This window comes from Pimephales promelas, chromosome 23 (genome assembly GCF_988280905.1).
Source record: "Pimephales promelas chromosome 23, fPimPro1.hap1.1, whole genome shotgun sequence".
NCBI classification, from domain to species: Eukaryota; Metazoa; Chordata; class Actinopteri; order Cypriniformes; family Leuciscidae; genus Pimephales; species Pimephales promelas.
Window position 1 is genome coordinate 27,754,759 of NC_142791.1, and position 19,319 is coordinate 27,774,077.

The 19,319-nt window shown below is 36.0% G+C and overlaps 2 protein-coding genes across 2 annotated transcripts in view; both read right to left on the reverse strand.

Annotated features, from left to right (window-relative positions):
* triap1 (TP53 regulated inhibitor of apoptosis 1) lies at nt 1-905 on the reverse strand. Its single transcript, XM_039676425.2, has 2 exons — nt 635-905; nt 1-484 (listed from the first exon to the last, which is right to left on the reverse strand). Exons 1-2 carry the CDS (start codon nt 779-781, stop codon nt 407-409), a joined length of 225 nt encoding a protein of 74 aa, XP_039532359.1. The 5' UTR covers nt 782-905; the 3' UTR covers nt 1-406.
* A 1,964-nt stretch (nt 906-2,869) lies between these two features.
* sgsm1b (small G protein signaling modulator 1b) overlaps nt 2,870-19,319 on the reverse strand; it is a 39,235-nt gene continuing 22,785 nt past the window's right edge. Inside the window, exons 13-25 of the mRNA XM_039676423.2 lie at nt 18,439-18,565; nt 17,746-17,810; nt 17,521-17,666; nt 16,659-16,787; nt 14,854-15,024; nt 14,699-14,770; nt 12,795-14,090; nt 9,793-9,917; nt 9,139-9,221; nt 8,714-8,823; nt 8,508-8,604; nt 7,206-7,373; nt 2,870-5,376 (exon numbers count right to left, since the gene is read on the reverse strand). Of these exons, the coding sequence (XP_039532357.2) occupies nt 5,288-5,376; nt 7,206-7,373; nt 8,508-8,604; nt 8,714-8,823; nt 9,139-9,221; nt 9,793-9,917; nt 12,795-14,090; nt 14,699-14,770; nt 14,854-15,024; nt 16,659-16,787; nt 17,521-17,666; nt 17,746-17,810; nt 18,439-18,565 (2,678 nt within the window). The 3' untranslated portion in view covers nt 2,870-5,287. The remainder of the gene's footprint in view (nt 5,377-7,205; nt 7,374-8,507; nt 8,605-8,713; nt 8,824-9,138; nt 9,222-9,792; nt 9,918-12,794; nt 14,091-14,698; nt 14,771-14,853; nt 15,025-16,658; nt 16,788-17,520; nt 17,667-17,745; nt 17,811-18,438; nt 18,566-19,319) is intronic.

A 19,319-nucleotide genomic window follows, 5' to 3' on the forward strand; every position in this document is an offset into this window, starting at 1 on the left:
TCAATGTATATTCTTTAATTATTTAAATACAATTACACTTCCCCCCCTCCTAAAACAAAATGGCCTTAAAGACAGAAGTGAAATAATTGTTGGCTTGCGTTTAAAATAATAATTTAAGTTACAAAATAATGCACATGCATTTAACAACCATTTTCTGAGGCACATTAAAGACAGTCTGCAGACCAAACACAACTGGTTTCATTTTAATGCATTTCCTTGCATGTTTAAAAAGCCTCAGTGACAGCTCAAATAATCCCTATTTAATAATTGAACAAGCAATGTACAGTGTCAAACACACGTGTCCATCAGAGTCAGCGATGCAGTCTTTGTGTCTGATGATGCAACACGATCTGTCCTCGTTCATGTAAAGCAAAGAATAAAACGCGTTCATGTGAACATCAGGCCATCAGCTGTCTGGTTTCTCTCTGTTTGGGCCCATAAACTCCACACCTTCTATAGGGATGTCCTTCTCCTTGATGGCTTTCTGTAAACACACACACACCAGAGCATCAGTGATTGACAGCTGATTTACAGGAAGCTCACTAGGTTTTGAGACACAGTCGCAAGTGTTTTCTCACTTCCGAGGGCTGATTTACAATCACATACATAACTGTTCACATGCACGTATATGTACCTGAACACACGTGTGGTATTTGTGGAATAACTCGCTGCATGGATCTGCGCTGCGGTCTCCTTTTAGGAATTTCTCGGCAAACCAGCGGTTAAAACACTGATCATACTCGCGCTTGAGCTCCGTGCAGCCCTCGCCGACACTGTTCATCTTCTTATCCCAGTGAGACGACACGCTTCACGGGTTCAATGTCGTCTGTCAGAGGAGATCTCGCTGTTTATTCCGCAATCTCTCTTGACTTTGCCGAACGATACCACGTGGTGGCGCGCGGCGATGACGTCATTCCAGCCCCGCGTAATAAAAGTCTTCAAGTACAAAACGAGACGTTGATTTCAAACTACTGTACACTTATTTTGGGAGTGTAATTATACCAAATTGTTTTGGAAGAGCTTTTGTAGGTATATTATTGATTTTTGTATGCCCTCATTTTTCTTTATATTGGAAGTATGTTTTTTTTGGTTTTATTAATATGTAGAAAATTTTTGAGAAAGTATCTTACTTTATAAATTTATTACTCCTTCTAGCAAAATTTCATATTCATAAGTGTAAATTCTCCAATCATAAGCCATTATTGAAAGTCATTCTTATCGAATTTCAGCAATACCTCCAAATGCTTTCAACTTCTGAGAATTCCAAAGCTAGTAAAACATTGTCTTGTTGTGCTTTCTTTAAAATCCCCTTTTAAAATTGTGTAACATTTTATTATTTTAAAGTGCCATTGTTTGTATCTCCTTTATGTATGTGATTATCCTCTCTTGCATTATTTGTACTATTGTTAATTTTTTCCTTTCTTTTTCCCCTCTGGTGTTTGCTCTGTTCTTTGTATTTCTTGTGGTTGTTAATAAAAATAAAATAAAAATTAAAAAAAAGAGACTCGGTTGATTTAATAAGCTTGACATGTGTTAACTGTTGTGTGGAGTATGTCCAGAAACAATGGCACACCTATCTGTCAATGTCCCTACACCATCGGTTTCTGGAAAGATCTGTTCCGATACAAGTACTGTTAAACTTGCTTATCGCTGATTGTGTGCTGTTTGGTCTCCATGTTGACAAAGTTAAAAAAAAAAAAAAAAAAAAAAAAAAAAATCTATCGATCATTTTAGGGAAATATCATGTTCACTAAGCCAAATTTAGTAATTCTAAACCTTCCTTTATTGCTTTTGGTAAGGAGGCGGAACAGTACATCAAATCCATCTATGAGTCAAAAAAATAAGAAGGCTACTAAAACCATTCAGTTATGCTCTATCTTTAATGTGTTTAATATTTGCTCTGTTCTTTTCTAATATTATGTTTTCTGTATTAATAACTCTATTTGTGTGTCTTACTGTTTGTATCATTAAGATTTAATAAATATTTATTTAAAAAAAAATGCTAGGCAGCTGCATTAAAATGTTGATTTGCAATCATATAATGAATTTGAAACTACACCAAAATATAAAACACAGTTTAAAGAACTATAAAAAAAAGACAGTTGATTTAATGTTTGGAGAAAAAAAAAAAAAAATATATATATATATATATATATATATATATATATAATATGATGAAATATTACATATTAAATATTGGAGTTTTACACTTTTTTTTCCTGCTAATCAATAACAGAATGAGTCATCTTTTAAAACTTCAAAATAGTTAATAAAATATGAAATTGCTGAAGGTCCATATTTACTGAAGACAGAAAAATACAAAACAAATAATAATAATAATGTTATTAAAAATGGGTAATTTAAAATACTGAACGTAAATATTTACTGGAAGTAGAACAATTTAATTAATCAGAAAAAAAAACAAGTAAAATGGAATATAGTTAATTAAAATAGGAAAGTGCTAACGGTCAGTGTTTACTGAAGAAATATAACAATTTAATTCTTCTGAAAAATAAAAAAATAAATAATATAGTTATTACAAATAGGAAAGTGCTGAAGGTAAATATATACTGAAGTAGAACAATTTAATTCTTCTGAAAAATAAATAAATAAAATAGAAAAATATTTAATAAAAGTGGGGAAGTGCATGTTGAAGGTCAATATTTACTGAAAAAGTAGAACCATTTCATTCTTCAGAAAAATGGTTGATAATTTTTTTTGTTGTGATGTATTGCTTTAGTATTTCATTTGTATCATGCTCATCATTTCATCATGTTGTATATTGTAAGTGTTTCTAATATTGTCTGTACAAAAGGCACTTATGTATGTTTATATTTTCCCACCCGCGTTAAAAATGATCCATCAGGAAAACAGTCAACACATACATTTATTAAATATTATAATACAGATTATATCATATGCAGCACGCCGTTCTGACAATATACGATATAGTTTCACAGAGTACAATAAAAATATATAGGTTTCCAATACAATTTCAACAAATCTTTTAGTGTCTAATGTTGTCTGTAGTTCGTGTCACTGAGGCTGTGAGCCAAATACATTGATCAGTTGAAGTTTTTACAATTCACACGTCCAACATTTGTAGATATTGTTATTTCGTGAGCTACATACAGCGTCATTCAATGTAAGCTAATGTTACAGGGCATTAAATGGTAATGCATACAGAGATGGATGATAAAGAGAGCATATGATGGAGGGGAATTAGTGTTGATGACACTGGCACTTCATCCAATCGCTCTGGATTACACGTGTTTTAGCAGGTTACTACAATCACATCAAATCTAACAAGTGTTAAAAGTTTGGGACACCTTACAAAAAGTTTGGCTGCTGGTAGTTGAGCACATCTGTACACACACATCTATATGGCATATAGTGTCTCAGATAAACATGAACTTCATGACAAGCGCCCACCACTCACGTCCCTGAACAGAGAAACTTAAGGCAAAAAGATCAATATAAATGAAAATATCTGTTGTTTTTACAGTAAAGTTGGTTCACTGAGTGAGGCTTGTCATTGTGTAGCAGCACAACTGATTATCTGAGTGACGAAGAATGAGTGAAGAATGCTAAATGAGTGAACGTTGATCACATTTTACCCCAAAATCAAAATAAATATATATGTTTTTTTTGTTTTTTTTTTGCATAAAACAAATTCAGCCTATTTTTAAGACCATTTTACTGTCAAAATAAATTACTGCAATATACATTTATGATTTAGATCAGCATTTTTGGCTTGCTCAAAATAAAAAATAAAAAGATTAAATTAATGATTTACTATAGTTTCGTAAATAGGCAAAAATCTTAATGCTCTTGAAAGAATGCATATTTAATTTATTAGTTTTTTGCTTTGTGTTTATGGTATAATTTTAGGGATGCATGATATATCGGCTATCATATCCGGTTAATTGTTAATTTGTTAATTTGTTAATTGTTAATTTTTAATGTTATAATTTCTTTCCGATGGGAAAATTTGGCCGATAAATAATGTATTATTTCCTTCAGCTGAGACACTTCAGATGTACACTGTTCAACATGATGGGTTTAAATGGATTAAAATATGATTGGAATATATACTTAAAAAAAGGAAAATATAGTTTAGTGCAACATGTGCAGCGCAAGTCTACATAAAATTATAATGAGAATGTCATAATTGTGTGATTGGGACATGGATTTAATGGTGAGACTTTTATTTTGGTAATCAGGCTGATATAAAACTTTGGATTTAGATTTATCGGCAAATATATCGGTTATCGGCTTTCAAGTATAAAGAATTATCGGTATCGGCCAAATTTTTCATATCGGTGCATCCCTGTATAATTTCTTTTTCATTACTGTAATGTGACTATATAAAGAATTATGATTTAGATTTCTACATCAAGATCATACAGCCTTTTTGCTAATTTAAATAACAATGTATTACAATAATGATTTACTATTTTTTTTGTTGCAAATATACAATAATCCTAATGCTCCTAAATGTAGAATGCAAATTTAATTTATTTTTATTTTTTCTTTGTATTTAGAGGTCAAATATGAGCTGATTTTCACCCTGCTGAAAATGACAATAATTCACGTTCATCCCCATAAACCTGACAGAAGGTGCCGTCAATTTTTCCGTGCAAATATCGTGTCGTGATGTGTGAAGTACGCTAAACATCTCTGCAATAATGAGTGTCTAATTTTCACATATTTAAAAAATAAATAAATATACAGCATCGTTTTTTAATACTTTGTGCTTTTGGAAAATCTGAGTCATCGAGTCACACATCACTGCCATTCATAATCATATTGATATATTTCAGTAGCCATTTGTTTATATCCACTAGTTTGTATAAAACTATTCTCCAAGTATCATCCTACATTTTTTTTCTTTTTAAATAATATCTATCTTAATCTCTGATATATTCAAGTCATATTTACTTTTACAGACCCCATAAAATCAAAATATATTGTAGTTTATGTCTTTAGCTTTGAGTCCAATGATATGTTAGTGCTAATCTGACTAAATAAACTTTATGTATAGGCCATTCAAAAGTTTTTCAGCTTACACTAAATTTTTTTCCATTCATATGGGCTATTGAGTATTTTAAAAAAAAAACACTGATATATCCCGCCACACCTTCCTATTTCAATATTTATACTCTTTATATTGATAAAATCAGGGCAGATGAAAACACTGGTATGGCATTTACTGTAGCTGAGGGTTTGGTTTTCTCATAATGGCCAAAAAGATGGATAATGGTAGGCAGAATGAGAAGGAAGTTGTTCACTTGTTCTCAATCAGGATCTGGACCTTGTGCACCAGGTCTCGGGCCATGACCAGCAGCTTCGGGACATCATGATGTTCAGCCATTTCTATATGAAGACATAATGATCGACAGCATGGCGTTAGATATGTTCCAATCCAAAGTTGGGAGTTTAACATACACACAAAATTGGAATATCGCAATAAAGATCCCATGTGTTTAACTACCTGTGACTACATCAAAACTAGTAGGCTATTTGCCGTATATAAAATCGTTTTTGACCTAATTATTTTGCACTGACATGACACACTCGAGTCTGTCGGCTCTGACAGCGTTGCATCGCGTGCAACTGTACAATAGTATAGCTAGCCTTCCGAAAATAGTAGCATGTTGTCAACTAGAGATATCAGCACAAGAACTGTTGAGGAATATGCAATTTAGACAATAGTTTTTGGGTTTAGGCCCTGGGTTTAGGCAGGCGTTGGGTTTAGGCGTTGGGTTTAGGCACTGGGTTTAGGCACTGGGTTTAGGTAGGCATTGGGTTTAGGCACTGGGTTTAGGCAGGCGTTGGGTTTAGGCATTGGGTTTAGGCAATGGGTTTAGGTAGGCATTGGGTTTAGGCACTGGGTTTAGGCAGGCGTTGGGTTTAGGCATTGGGTTTAGGCATTGGGTTTAGGTAGGCATTGGGTTTAGGCAGGCGTTGGGTTTAGGCATGGGGTTTAGGCATTGGGTTTAGGCAGGCGTTGTGTTTAGGCATTGGGTTTAGGCAGGCGTTGGGTTTAGGCACTGGGTTTAGGTAGGCATTGGGTTTAGGCATTGGGTTTAGGCAGGCGTTGGGTTTAGGCACTGGGTTTAGGCATTGGGTTTAGGCACTGGGTTTAGGCACTGGGTTTAGGCAGGCGTTGGGTTTAAGCATTGGGTTTAGGCATTGGGTTTAGGTAGGCATTGGGTTTAGGCATTGGGTTTAGGCATTGGGTTTAGGTAGGCATTGGGTTTAGGCACTGGGTTTAGGCAGGCGTTGGGTTTAAGCATTGGGTTTAGGCATTGGGTTTAGGTAGGCATTGGGTTTAGGCACTGGGTTTAGGCAGGCGTTGGGTTTAGGCACTGGGTTTAGGCAGGCGTTGGGTTTAGGCGTTGGGTTGGGCTAATGAAAACTAATGGCTAATGGCTAAGTGAAAACAAGGGGGTTTTCTGAAGACAGGCTGTCACCTGTGAAACAGGGGTGCTCTGAAAATACCCCCATTAACAGTTAGTGCTTTCCACCTGATGAAATTAATGCAGCAAAAAATCGACCAATCAGAATTTTGGTCGAGTCAGAAGATATCGACCAATAAATCGACTAGTCGACTGGTAGATTACAGCCCTAATTTTTTATACATCATAAATGACCTGCTCATGACATGCAAGAAAAAAAAAGTACATTGTGTGCACAATTTACTAATTTGTTCCCTCAATTCAAAAATTGTGCACACGATATTGCAGATCAAGGCAACAAAATAGTTCATCCTTAATAGTGACGTCATGTCATCTTGTGTTCGTATGCTGGTGTTTGCGAATGGTCAATTGTGCGAGACGCTTCATTCAGATGACAGACTTTGGCTGAGGCATTTCAGAATGATCAAACCAACATTTGAGATGCTGCGATGCGATTGGTCTGCTGGTTACTCCAGTTATCCAATCACATCCTCTGATCGCAAAGTCCCCACATCCGAGGCATTTATTCGATAACTGTGTTTCAATCGTAGTGTATGTGTATATCTTCCTTTTGGATTAAAAAATTATCAATACATTTTTTTATACGCATTTTTAGAAGTTATGCATCTTGGCATTTCCATCCTGCCGTTTTAACCCAAAATTTGCATAAAAATAGGTGGAAGAATACAGCTATTGTGGGATTTTGCATCACTGGGTTTGATAAATGTTTAATAGTCAGCTCACCGTTAAAGAACTTGATGATGTCTGTGAAATCCATGTTGTTCTCCAGGATAATGTCTCGGTACAGCTCGACCAATGCCAGCGCGATGAAGAGCACAAAGTGCTCGGAGGAGGCGTAACGGGCGGCCCAGATGGTCTCCCACACAGAGAACACGTCATCATACACCATTTCTTAAAAAAAAGGTAAAAAAAAAAGGATTCACTCACTTTAAGTGCATCCGTTTTCTTTAAATGGGAAGTTTTGCAGCACTAGTGGCACCAAAATGAATTACAAATGTGCAAATTTTATTTTGAGTTAAAGGTTTTTTCCAGGGGGGGTTGGGATTTTTCTTTTCATCTCTCTATAAATCGAAAAATACTATCAACAGCCAGAAAAAAAATACATTTTCACCCCGTTTTTATGAATTAATTATAAATAAATAAAATCAGGCAAATGATATATGACCAAACCCTCAGTCAAAACAATCAGAATATTGGCTCGATAGTATAGGAATAAAACTTAAGTTTTGTGTGTGTGTGTAAGTGTTGCTGAAGTGGAGAAAAAACTTATTTACTTATTAAAAAAATGTAAAGGTACGGCAGAATTTTTTTTTTTACATTGTTTTTAGTAATAAAATCAGGCAAATGATACATAATCAAACCCCTCAGTAAAAAACCTTCAGAATATATACAGGAATAAATCTGTAAAGTTTCGTGTGTGTGTATGTGATCCTGAAGGGGAGAAAAAAAACTCTTTAAATACATGATTATTATTATTGAAATCTAGACGCAAATCAATAAAATGCAATATAATAAAAACTTAAGTGTATTTTGTATGTTTGCTTTCCACTAGTCTGAAAGTTATGGGCACAAAATATCCCAAAGATTTGTGGTTTTGCCTGTAGTGTCTCGCCTTAAAATGGGTATTGTAGTATATTTATTTAGGATTTAACATTTACTTATTACGAATGGGGCTGCACGATTTGGGGAAAAATGTCATATTGCGATTATTGAGGTCAATATTACGATTGCGATATATAAACAACTGGTTTCATGAGTGAACTTGGTTGGTTCTAAAGCAAAATGCACACACAGATTAGGGATAATGCTCAAATGTGTATTTCTCAACTCAAACAACTAAATGATTGATAACACCTATAATGATCAATACGCCATTGATGTCTGGATTAAAATGACCCCATTTTAAACATTAATTACAGTGGTTCTGTCACTAAAATTGAAAGATATAAACTTTAACATTTATTAGGCTTAAACAAAATTCTTAGTGTTCATTTTGTTTTCGCAGTGTGGCGTCGATGCGCTCACCTCTCTTGAAGTCCAGGAGGAACCAGCGGTAGCAGAAGTAGAAGTGTGTGTAGTCTCCGTTCTGCTGCATCAGCTCAAAGAGCTCCGAGTCCAGGATCTGAGGATCGGAGGTTTGACAGAATCATGAAACCGAAACACACACACACTCACTAAAACACTATCAGAAACGTGCGTTTCAAATAAGTGCGTGTGATTGTGGGTGAAACCTGGATGAGGGAACGCATGTTGGCAAAGTGTGTGTCCATGGCTCCTCCATGAGGGAAGTTCTGGTTCATTCGTTTCATGAGCTCAGTGAAGCAGCTGAAAGCCATGGCCTCTAAATTTAAACCAGACGATTCAGAAATAATTTTCATTGGTAATATAATGGTCACATTGCGTTAGTTAAAATCCCCCAGTCAATAATTTTACTACATTTAAAAGTTATTTATATATTTAAAATCATAGTGCCTAAAAAACATCCTATGCTTATTATATTATGATACATATTGTGAAATATAACACAATATATACGTTTCCTAACAAGTTATATATGTCAAATCAGATTTCAAAGGGAAAAATATTCATTTTTATAATTAAAGGGAACATATGGGTCACTGGAGTAAATAGGGTAAGGTAAATAAGGTTATTGTACCATCATCCAGGATGACCAGCAGGGGCGCTAGTAAGTCACACATTCCCTGGACGTATCCAATGTCAAGGTGCTGCCACACATAACTTAGGACACAAATACATGACAACATTCTCATTTGATTTCAGATGGGAAGTAAATAAGTATAATGCTGCAGATTTATTTCTTACCATTCAAAAGTTTTTTTTCCAAGAAATTACAAATTTATTTAGCGATACGAATGCAATAAATTGATAAAGTGACAGGCATTTTTTGGTAGCAATGTTAATATATATATATATTATTTAAGTTTCTATTCATCAGAGAATCCTGCACATTTTTTTTATCTTGGTTTCCATATTAATCTGAAGCAGCACAACTTCAACACTGATAATAATCATAAATTTTTCTTGAGCATCAAATCATCATATTAGAGTGATTTCTGAAGGATCATGTGACCCCGAAGACTGGAGTAATGATGCTGAAAATTCAGCTTTGATCACAGGAATAAATTACATTTTACAATATATTCACATAGAAAAATGTTGTTTTTAATTTTTTTTTATAAATGCAGCTTTAGTGAGCAGATAATACTTGTTTCAATTGACTTCGATCCCAAACTTTTGAATGATATACATTAAAATATTTAAAAAAAAATGAATCAGCTTTATATTTTACCTGCACATAATGTTACGCAGTTTCTCCAGGTTTATGGGGGTAAAATACCAATAGTTTCTGTCACATCGCTGGACGTCTTTGTCAATGCGATGTAGATTGAGTGTGTACAGGTCTACCAGCTCCTGCTGTTAAAGAAACGAGAAGAACAAATGTCTTTGAAGATCGCACATTAATAGTGGAACAGTTCAACCAAAAATTACTTCCTTTCTTTATTGTAGCACAAAAGAAGTTTTAAATTGTGTTGGAACAGAAACAAATTTAGTTAATTTTTGCATAAAGCATCATATGGCGTCAGAAGACTTGAAATATAGTATACAAGCCAGATGAGCTACTTTCATGATGCTGTTTTTGAGTTTGCCAAACATAAAAAGAAACATGCAAAGAATGCAAAAGAACAGTAAACAAACACAAAAATACATAGGCCAAAAAACACAGTAAACAAACATGCAAAAAAGTCAACAAACACAAATTACAAACAAATAGAAACAAATAGAAAAATGCAAAGCAAAAAAACACAGTAAACAAAAACAGTAAACGCAAACATGCAAAAAGTACACAAATGTAAAAAAAAAAGCCGAAAATCAGTCAACAAACACAAAATTACAGACAAAAGCACAGTAAACAAACATATAAAGCAAAAAGAAAAAAGTATCAAACACAATAACAGTAAACATACAAAGCACAAACATGCAAAAAAGTAAACAAATATTAAAAAACAAAGCCAAAAAACAGTCAACAAACACAAAATTACAAAGACAAACACAGTAAACGAACAAACATACAAAGCAAAAAAACATCATAAACAAACACAAAAATACAAAGACAAAAACAGTGAACATACAAAGCACAAACACAAACATGCAAAAAAGTAAACAAATATTTAAAAAGCCAAAAACAGTCAACAAACAAAAAATTACAAAGACAAAAACAGTGAACAAATAAAAAATACAAAGCCCAAAAAAACACAGTAAACAAACAAACATGCAAAAAGTAAAAATTAAAAAACAAAGACAAACACAAATGCAGACAAAAGTACAATGAACAAATAGAAAAATGCAAAGTCAAAAAAACCCACAGTAACAAACCCCAAAACACAGTAAAAAAACCCAAACATACAAAGACAAAAACACAGTAAAAAAAACCCAAACATACAAAGACAAACACAGTAAACAAACAAAATGGTAAACATACAAATACAAATAGACAGTAAACCAAAAACAAAAAACAATGGATGTCATGAACTAAACTAAAATCATGTTTTAGGGAAGACCAAGCATCCCCCACCCCCGAACGATCCTGGGGCCTGGACCTTGATGGTAGTTGAACAAACTCAGGTTTGCAGGCTTAGTTTCGACTTGACAAAACCAAACTAATCCAACCAGGCTTTGTTGGTATCATGATGCTAATCATCAACATTCTCTGTCAACTCAGGCTTTGATCCTGAGATTAGGAGTTTAGGTGTGACATCAGTCGCAAACAGCCAATCAAATGCTGAGAAAGACTGAAACTCATTCAAAACTCATTGAAATGCATTTCCTGCAAGAGAAGCAGCGCAATTCACTTATTAAATAAAAGTATTACAACATTAAGATTTTAAACAAATTTACACAGCAAGAAGGAAATAAAAGAAAAAACTAAAAGAAAAGGTCTTGCTATATCAGTGCAAGTAAAAGTAGTCGTTTTATAGCTTCATTTATTGATTCTAAAGCGTATTTATATCTTTATATACTTATTCTTTTAAAATCTAAGTAATAATAATTGATGAACTGAAATTGTACATGAGAAATTGTTTAAGGGTATAATAATTACATAAAAATTTCTAAATCATACAAATTTATTATTCTAAATAAGTATTACTAAAAGCCAGAAGATTTTGTCTTTAAAAATAATTTGCTGTGTAGTGACTTTTAATTTGGAGTGTAAACAGGCGGAGTCAGACATGTGTCACTTTGCTCACAGCTGATTGGTCCAAGTTTTGCAACCTCTTACCTGGAACATAACCTGTCCCTAGGGTGACCACCATCAAACAAACCATATGTGGGACAATTATAAATTTGTGTGGGACATGTTACCAACACTAAAACTGTTATATAATGTCTATCTAACTTGATAAAAACATTTATATTCTGCCTTTCAGCTGATAAAAATGATTTGTTCTTTACTCTCTTCCAAAAAAAAAAAAGTCATTTAAATTCAGCATCACTGAGCCCAAAGGCAGCAGGAATCATGTATATACATATTTTAGAAACCGTTCTGACCAAGTCCAACAAAAATCCAACAAAATAAACAATGAACAAATAAAATATAAAACAACATGAAATTAGATAGTCTTATATATTAACCAAAACCAAAAACGTTCATATTTTTAGAAAGGATGTAAATTAAAACAACCACTGCAGGTTAAACAACAACAGAAAAATTCCGTTAAATTAAAATTTTAATTTACCTAATTATCTATTTGTTTTCCGACAGGGAACATATATGAAACGAATCACCGGTCCACATTTTGATCGACAGCTGTCACAACCAACAAGTGATCGTGTTTACTCCTTTCTTTTCAACCATTGGATAGTGTATAGCTAAAACACAGCTGTTGTATTTGTACTTATGACGAAGAGCTGCAAACTACGCAGCAAAAGTAATAAGTAGAATGCTTTCTTAAAAAGGCAAAAAAACGCATGCACGTTTTCTTAATATGATATTAAAAACTAATAGACTGATGAAAATGCGGGACATTTCCTCAATATGCGACGCTCGACGTTTCACAAGAGGTGAAAATGCTGTGCAGTACGGGTGGTCACCCTACCTGTCCCGGACCAGGTTAGCCGTGGAGCGCAAGTTACTATGGCGATGAACACTGCTAAAAGCCAAACCACTTTCATGGTGCCTAAAACCCAGGGTTGGCGCAAACTAAACTGAAACGTACCTGGCTAGCCACCTAAACCGGCTTCATGGTGTAGGCCCCTGTAAAGTTTAAACTGGGAATGTTTTAGGTGACGTACCGAGTATGTTGTCCCGATGGACGACACTGGAGATGCGATGTCGATCTTGTCCCCCGTGACCGCGAGAGAGTCTGGCTTGGGGAATAAGTTGTCGATCTCGGGTTCCTCGTCGGAGAGCGCGGAGTCGGTTCCCTCGGGTGTGGTGTTGACGCCCGGCTCCATGCAGAGCTCCAGCGCAGGCGTTCCCATCGGACGAGCCAGCGTCAGAGGTGTCCGGGATATGTGCGTCTCTGAGGACATGTAAACCACGGATGAAGCGATCTCCTCCATTTCCAGAGCCGACGGCGAGTCGTCAGACATGTCTGGGGATTGTTTTGATTGGGAAGTGACGGGACCGCAGCTTTCCGACTCGGATTCGGTGATTTGTTTGATTAATAATCTGTTAATAGTGTGATCAGAGTCCCAGTTGATTGTTTGCGGTGTGCTGATGGTTTCGGTCACATTCTGTGAACATTCATCAGTTTGATTCATTTCTTGATCTGTTGGTTTTGTGTCATCCTGGCCTTTTAAATCTGTGTCTTTATCGGCCTTTGATTTTGAGTTTTCATCTTCAGACGTTAAACATGCTTCAATCTCAACCTCCTTTGACTCTGAGGATTTTGTCATTTCTTCAACAGAACCAAGTTCACATTTATTTTCATTTTCTTCAGATTTTCTTGCACTGGTTTGCATTTTATCTTCTGTGTTTTCTTTAGTCGTGTCTTTATCTTTTACTGAATCGACTTCAATCTCAACCTCCTTTGACTCTGATGATTTTGTCATTTCTTCAACAGAACCAAGTTCACATTTATTTTCATTTTCTTCAGATTTTCTTGCACTGGGTTGTAATTTAACTTCTGTGTTTTCTGTAGTCGTGTCTTTATCTTTCTCTGAATCGATTTCCTGATGCATTTCAGTCCCGGATGTTTCAGAAGTCTCACTTTCAAGAGGCTTTACTGACTCGCTTTCTGAACGGACACTCTCTGTTTGTGAAACTACAGCATCTTTGACCGTATCCCGAGTAGTCGAGCTGTTTTCTGGTGGATCCTCAGTGGCCGGCTTCTCCAGGTCAGTCTGATTTTGTGATGAAGGGTCTTGAGTTGTGGTTTTGGGCTCTTGTGTGGACGCCTCCTCTGTGCTCGGAGAGCCGTCTGAGAGGGCTGAAGTCACAGAGAAGTTACGAGACGACGGGTGACCGGAGTCTGGAGAACTAGTGCAATTCGGGAGAGTGCCGTTTGGGATTTTGGGCTGTGGCTTCTCGTCTTTTGGTTTGGGCTCAGATTCAATCGGGTCGACCTCATCGACAGAGCCAAACACCTGAGGATGGTCAAAATAGACAAGCAAAATCAGAAAAGCCAAAACCAGCACGGCAGAAAGACAAAACAATAACACATAGAAATTCACTGATATTAAATTTCCCCGCCAATGCTGATAGACGATTATAAAGAATGATATCGACCGATAGCCGATTATTCAGAATATCGACGGTTAGCTGATTATTCAGAATATCGACCGATAGCCGATTATTCAGAATATCGACAGTTAGCTGATTATTCAGAATATCGACAGTTAGACCACCTACGTCACTCCAAATAGAAAGCCGCAATATTTATGACCGATCTCGCCCGGTATGGCCGCCCAAACTGCCCATTTGAATGTTTGGCACAACGTTATTTGATCGAATATTGAATATTGATCCGGGTAGTTCGAATAACCTAGGAAGCCGAGGGAAGTTTCTTGGGGGAATGCAAAAGATTTGGGGATAAAAATTTCTCCCATCCTAATTTTTTTCCCACCACCACGTTCCTTTAGAGGCTCTGTACAATACAGATCCAGTATCTATGATGCATATTGTAGCATTTTTGTATTGCGATATATTGTGACACGATATATTGTTACACCCCTTCAGTGCGATGCCGTCTCACCCGAGTGCTGCTGTTGGAGTCGCTGTGTGATCCAGCGTGACTCTGTTTATCGGAGCCGCTGCTCTGAGATGACTGGAAAGAGAAACACAATAAATCTGCATGCAAACATCACTGTGCATCTGTTATGCGTAGGTGATTCAAGCGTAAACATTTACATCCGTGCTGATGGTGGAGTCCTGGCGTAATCCGCAGTCCACGTTAGCGCCCGACGCGCATTTGGCCAGAGCGACGGCGTGTTGTTCCTTCTCTCGCTGGCGCACAATGGCTTCACATCCCAACCACTCGCTCATGGTCTGCTCGTAACATGCCCGAATCTGCTCGTCCACCTAGAGAGAGTATAATAGGGCTGTCAAATAAAATTCGATTTAAAAACAAAACTGCAGGGAATTTGATTGGATGGTTGTGGTTTGCTATTGGCTGATCTCATTTGAGTGACAGATTGCCCCGCCCACATCATCAGAGAAGAGATGCTGCAAGATGAAGTTATTCTGATTCAAGATTATTAGCCGGTAGGGCTGTCAAATAAAAATTCGAATTTAAATATTTGTCAAATTTATATAATAAACTGCACATCTGAATGCAAAAACCATGCATTTGAATTTTTGATGTGTCAAAAGGCGCATGACATGATGATAGCGTAACTGACGCGGTGTGTTTTTGTTAGCTTATCCAGTCTATAGTGCTGCGGCTGGGTTGCTAATTTGAAAAGTGTCGGGAAAAGGCTTCTTGCTGATGAAAACCCTGTCAGTTGTGCACATCAAGATGAGCGTCTGGTGTTTTCCACGAACAATATGTCGATGTAGTGAGTAGAAGTGCATTTCTGAATGCCAGTTTTCTTTTTTGCTCATATAGTTGATTATGCTTCTGTTGAAGCGCGTTTTCTCAGGTTAGATGCACGAACACAGTTTTATGCACTATTGTAAACTAATTTTCATTGCATGCACATTAAGGAAATTATATTGTATTTAAGAACAAATGTTTCAAAAGTAGGGCTGGGTACCGAGTTCGGTACTTTTTTAGGTACCGACCGAATTGCCTCGGTACATGTCTTGTTTTTCGGTACCAAATTTCGGTACCTAAGTGGTTAATCTAGTCAACGTCAGTGAAACAATAAGCACGCAGCATGATAGGCTGTGGCGGAAAACACTAGTTTACGCGGCTGCTCAGAGGCGTGGCTTGTAGACGTAGAGTGTGTGCGTGCGTGTAAGCGTCCCAACCCAGATGGATAGAAAATATGTGGAAATAATCCAAAGTGTATATATATATATAATATATATAATATATCCCACCCCCCAGTTGCCTATATTTAATTTAATTCACTTTTATTTGTACAGCATTTTTCACAATACATATCGTTTCAAAGCAGCTTTACAGAAAATGCATGTTTCTAAATTACAATTTTGAGTGATTTGTTATCAGAGGTGTCAGTGTAATGCATTTCAATTAATTTTCATTCAATTTCATTGTTAAACAATGCATTAAGATAAGGCAGAAACAATGAGCTCATTGAAGTAAAGAAAACGTGTTGTTAAATGATTAGGAAACAGAAAACGTTAGCATTGGTGCTTTTTTACATACTCAAAATATGAGTCTGAAAAAGTCAACAACTGAAAAATAAAATAAAAATGTAGGTAATACTATATTGATAAAATTGGTTGCATAATATTGGTATCGAAAAAGGTATCGTTCAGGAACTGGTATCGAAGTCAAGGTATCGGTATCGAACATTTTGTTTCGATACCTGCACTTAACAATAAAAGATGCGATGCTTGATTTGGTTTATATTTGCCTATTGTGCTCGCTTGGGCCCTCTTGTGTGCATAGGAGACAATAGAGCACTTTTTTTCTCTTAAAATTAAGAATTTAGAATTAAAAAATAATTCGAATTTTGCTAATATTTAACAAAGAAATTTGACAGCCCTATAGCACGGTTATGCTGCTACGAGTCACGTTCGCTCACCTCTTTGCGTTCGTCGAGGCTCATGGTGAAGTGATAGTGGCCTAAGAGAAACGGCCAGACCTCTTTGCGTAGAGAGGGATCCACGCCTCCATAATACACCAGCCGAAGAAGTTCCTCCTCTTCGTACGCCTGCACATCATCGAGATAACATTATAGTTCTTGTTCATATTTGACATGTCTTTATGGTAACACTTCACAATAAGACTTAATCTTGTATATAAACTCACAATTCTGACTTTACAATTGCAAGCTTATATCACACAATTCTGACTTTATAACATGATGGAACAATGGAACTACAATCGAATTAGAATGTAATTTTATAAACAATCGAATTACAATGTAATTTTATAATCAATCGAATTACAATGTAATTTTATAAACAATCAAATTACACTTTAATTAATTTTTTTTTCAAAGATGTTTTCTTTTTTTTGGTAGTTTTTTCACAGTCTATGATTTAAACCATGTTCACTCATTCACTCATAATATTCCTCATTTAAATAATTAATATGCAGAATAAAGGGGCGGGGCCTGGTTGAGTTAGTTAGTAGTGTGTTAAAACTGCTGGTTATGGTAAGGGGCGGGACATTTCCCAAACACACTCGAAGCGCTCGACCAATCACAACACACTGATCCAGCCGACCAATCAGAGCACAGTGTGCTTTCAGAAGGAGGGGCTTCATAGAGACAGGAAGTAAACAGAGCGTTACTGACAGACTGGGAAGAGAGGAGCCGCAACAATGGAGAATATGAGGAATATAAAGTTTTACTTAACTATAATAGCGCTCTGTACAAAAGATAGCATCTGATTATTAATGAGGCTGTGGAGTAAGAACACTAGATAGTGAAGGTCACATACAGCACTGTCCTGTAGGAACATCTTCCACACTTCTGTAGACAGACCACCTTTGGCATCATAAGGGATGTCCGCCTCAACAATAGTGGCGTTCACCAGAGCCGACAGGTGCGTGCGGACGGTGGACAGGTGACGGCAGTACGCCAACCCTTGAAGATACACGACAGCTCATGAGAAAGTGCATAAGGAAGTGCATTACAAAACCATAAATTCTCATGCAATACATACAGCCGTAGAAAGCACGGGAAATGATCTGGTGCTTCATGGTCTCACAGAGAAGCTTCAGCGGCGCCCTGTTTCACACAGACATCCAGAGTCAGTCTCAAAGCATGTGACCCTGGACCACAAAACCAGTCACATGGGTAAAATTTTTTAAATTTGGATTTATGCATCGAAAAGCTGAATAAATACGCTTTCCATTGATGTATGGTTTGTCTGAGATTCAATTATTTGAAAATCTGGTGCAAAAAAATGTAAACATTGAGAAAATTGCCTTTAAAGTTCACAATAATGCTACATTCACTCACAAAAATAAATCTTTTACATATTTATGGTTGGAAATGTACAAAATATCTTCATGGAACATGATCTTTACTTAAAGCTGCAGTCCGTAGCTTTTTTGGGTTAAAAATAATACAAAATACATATTTGAGAAAATACATAGCGAGCCAGTGTTCAAAACTCGATTGACTGCAGTTGCAGATTTCGACCAGAGATGGCGACAAAGAGGAAAAACGCCGGACTGCAGCTTTAATATCTTAATGATTTTTCGCATATTCAATAATTTTTTTTTTTTACCCATACAGTGTATTGGTGTCTATTGCTAAAGATGTATCCGTGCGACTCGTGACTGGTTTTGTGGTCCAGAGTCACAATATAGCAGGTCATTTTATATTGCAAACATCACAAATCGCGACTAGCCTGTCGTGGTTGCATCCGTTGGGAAGTCCACCGTCCGACAAGCCGTTCTGCGAACACGAAGAACAAGACGATTTCCTCGGTGTGGGCTGCCACATGTTCACACCCTGGTCGATCAGTTCTGGGGCAACTTTAATATCGAAAATATCAATTAGCATCATATTTACAAGGACGTACTTGAATTTTACTTTTTAGTCCTGGAAATCCCCATGAAAACAGCAATATTTATGAAAAAGTGCTTGAATTATTGAAAGACAATATATGTGAAATTAGTGTTTAATTTTATTGATGAAACAATCTTTTCGTGAAAAATGAACGCTCGTGTCCTATGTTCAAGGCAAAATGAAAGCAGTTTTTTGGCCAGTAGATGTCGCTGTAGGCTTATAAATGGAGACCCTCATGCCTGGGCTAATGGGAAACTGTATAAACAGGTGAACAAGGTTATAATTTTACATTTTGTACCATTTTAAATTATTTGTCATTTTGTAAACCCTCTTACTCAGTTTCAGTTTTGTTTTAGACTATCAGTATATTTTTTTCTATTTCTAATAACCCTCTGTAGGTTCCTACAAAGCGGTATTTCAATTAAATGAATGTACTAAATTATAGTTTGTATTTTTAGGAGATTTAATGGTACTAAATGATGTTTATAAAATAGTTATGATCAATTTATTACCTATTACTTACTGTCGTAAATTGTGAATGCTTTGGAGCAACAGACTGATGTTTAAGCTCTTTTTATAGAAGACACTTGTCATCTTTAAAAAGTTATAAAAAACCATTAAAAAATAATAATTTTATATGAAATATATATAATATATTTTCAAAAACACATTTTACTCTAAAACTGTGAGAAAATGAAAGCCGTTGTTCCGAATTTGAGG

What these genes read in the sequence shown, in the direction of transcription:
- triap1 (XM_039676425.2), bottom strand. Translation starts at nt 781, where the DNA reads ATGAACAGTGTCGGCGAGGGCTGCACGGAGCTCAAGCGCGAGTATGAT. An exon ending in AATACCACACGTGTGTTCAG is followed by an intron (nt 485 to 634) that starts GTACATATACGT and finishes GTGTGTTTACAG; the next exon opens with AAAGCCATCAAGGAGAAGGA.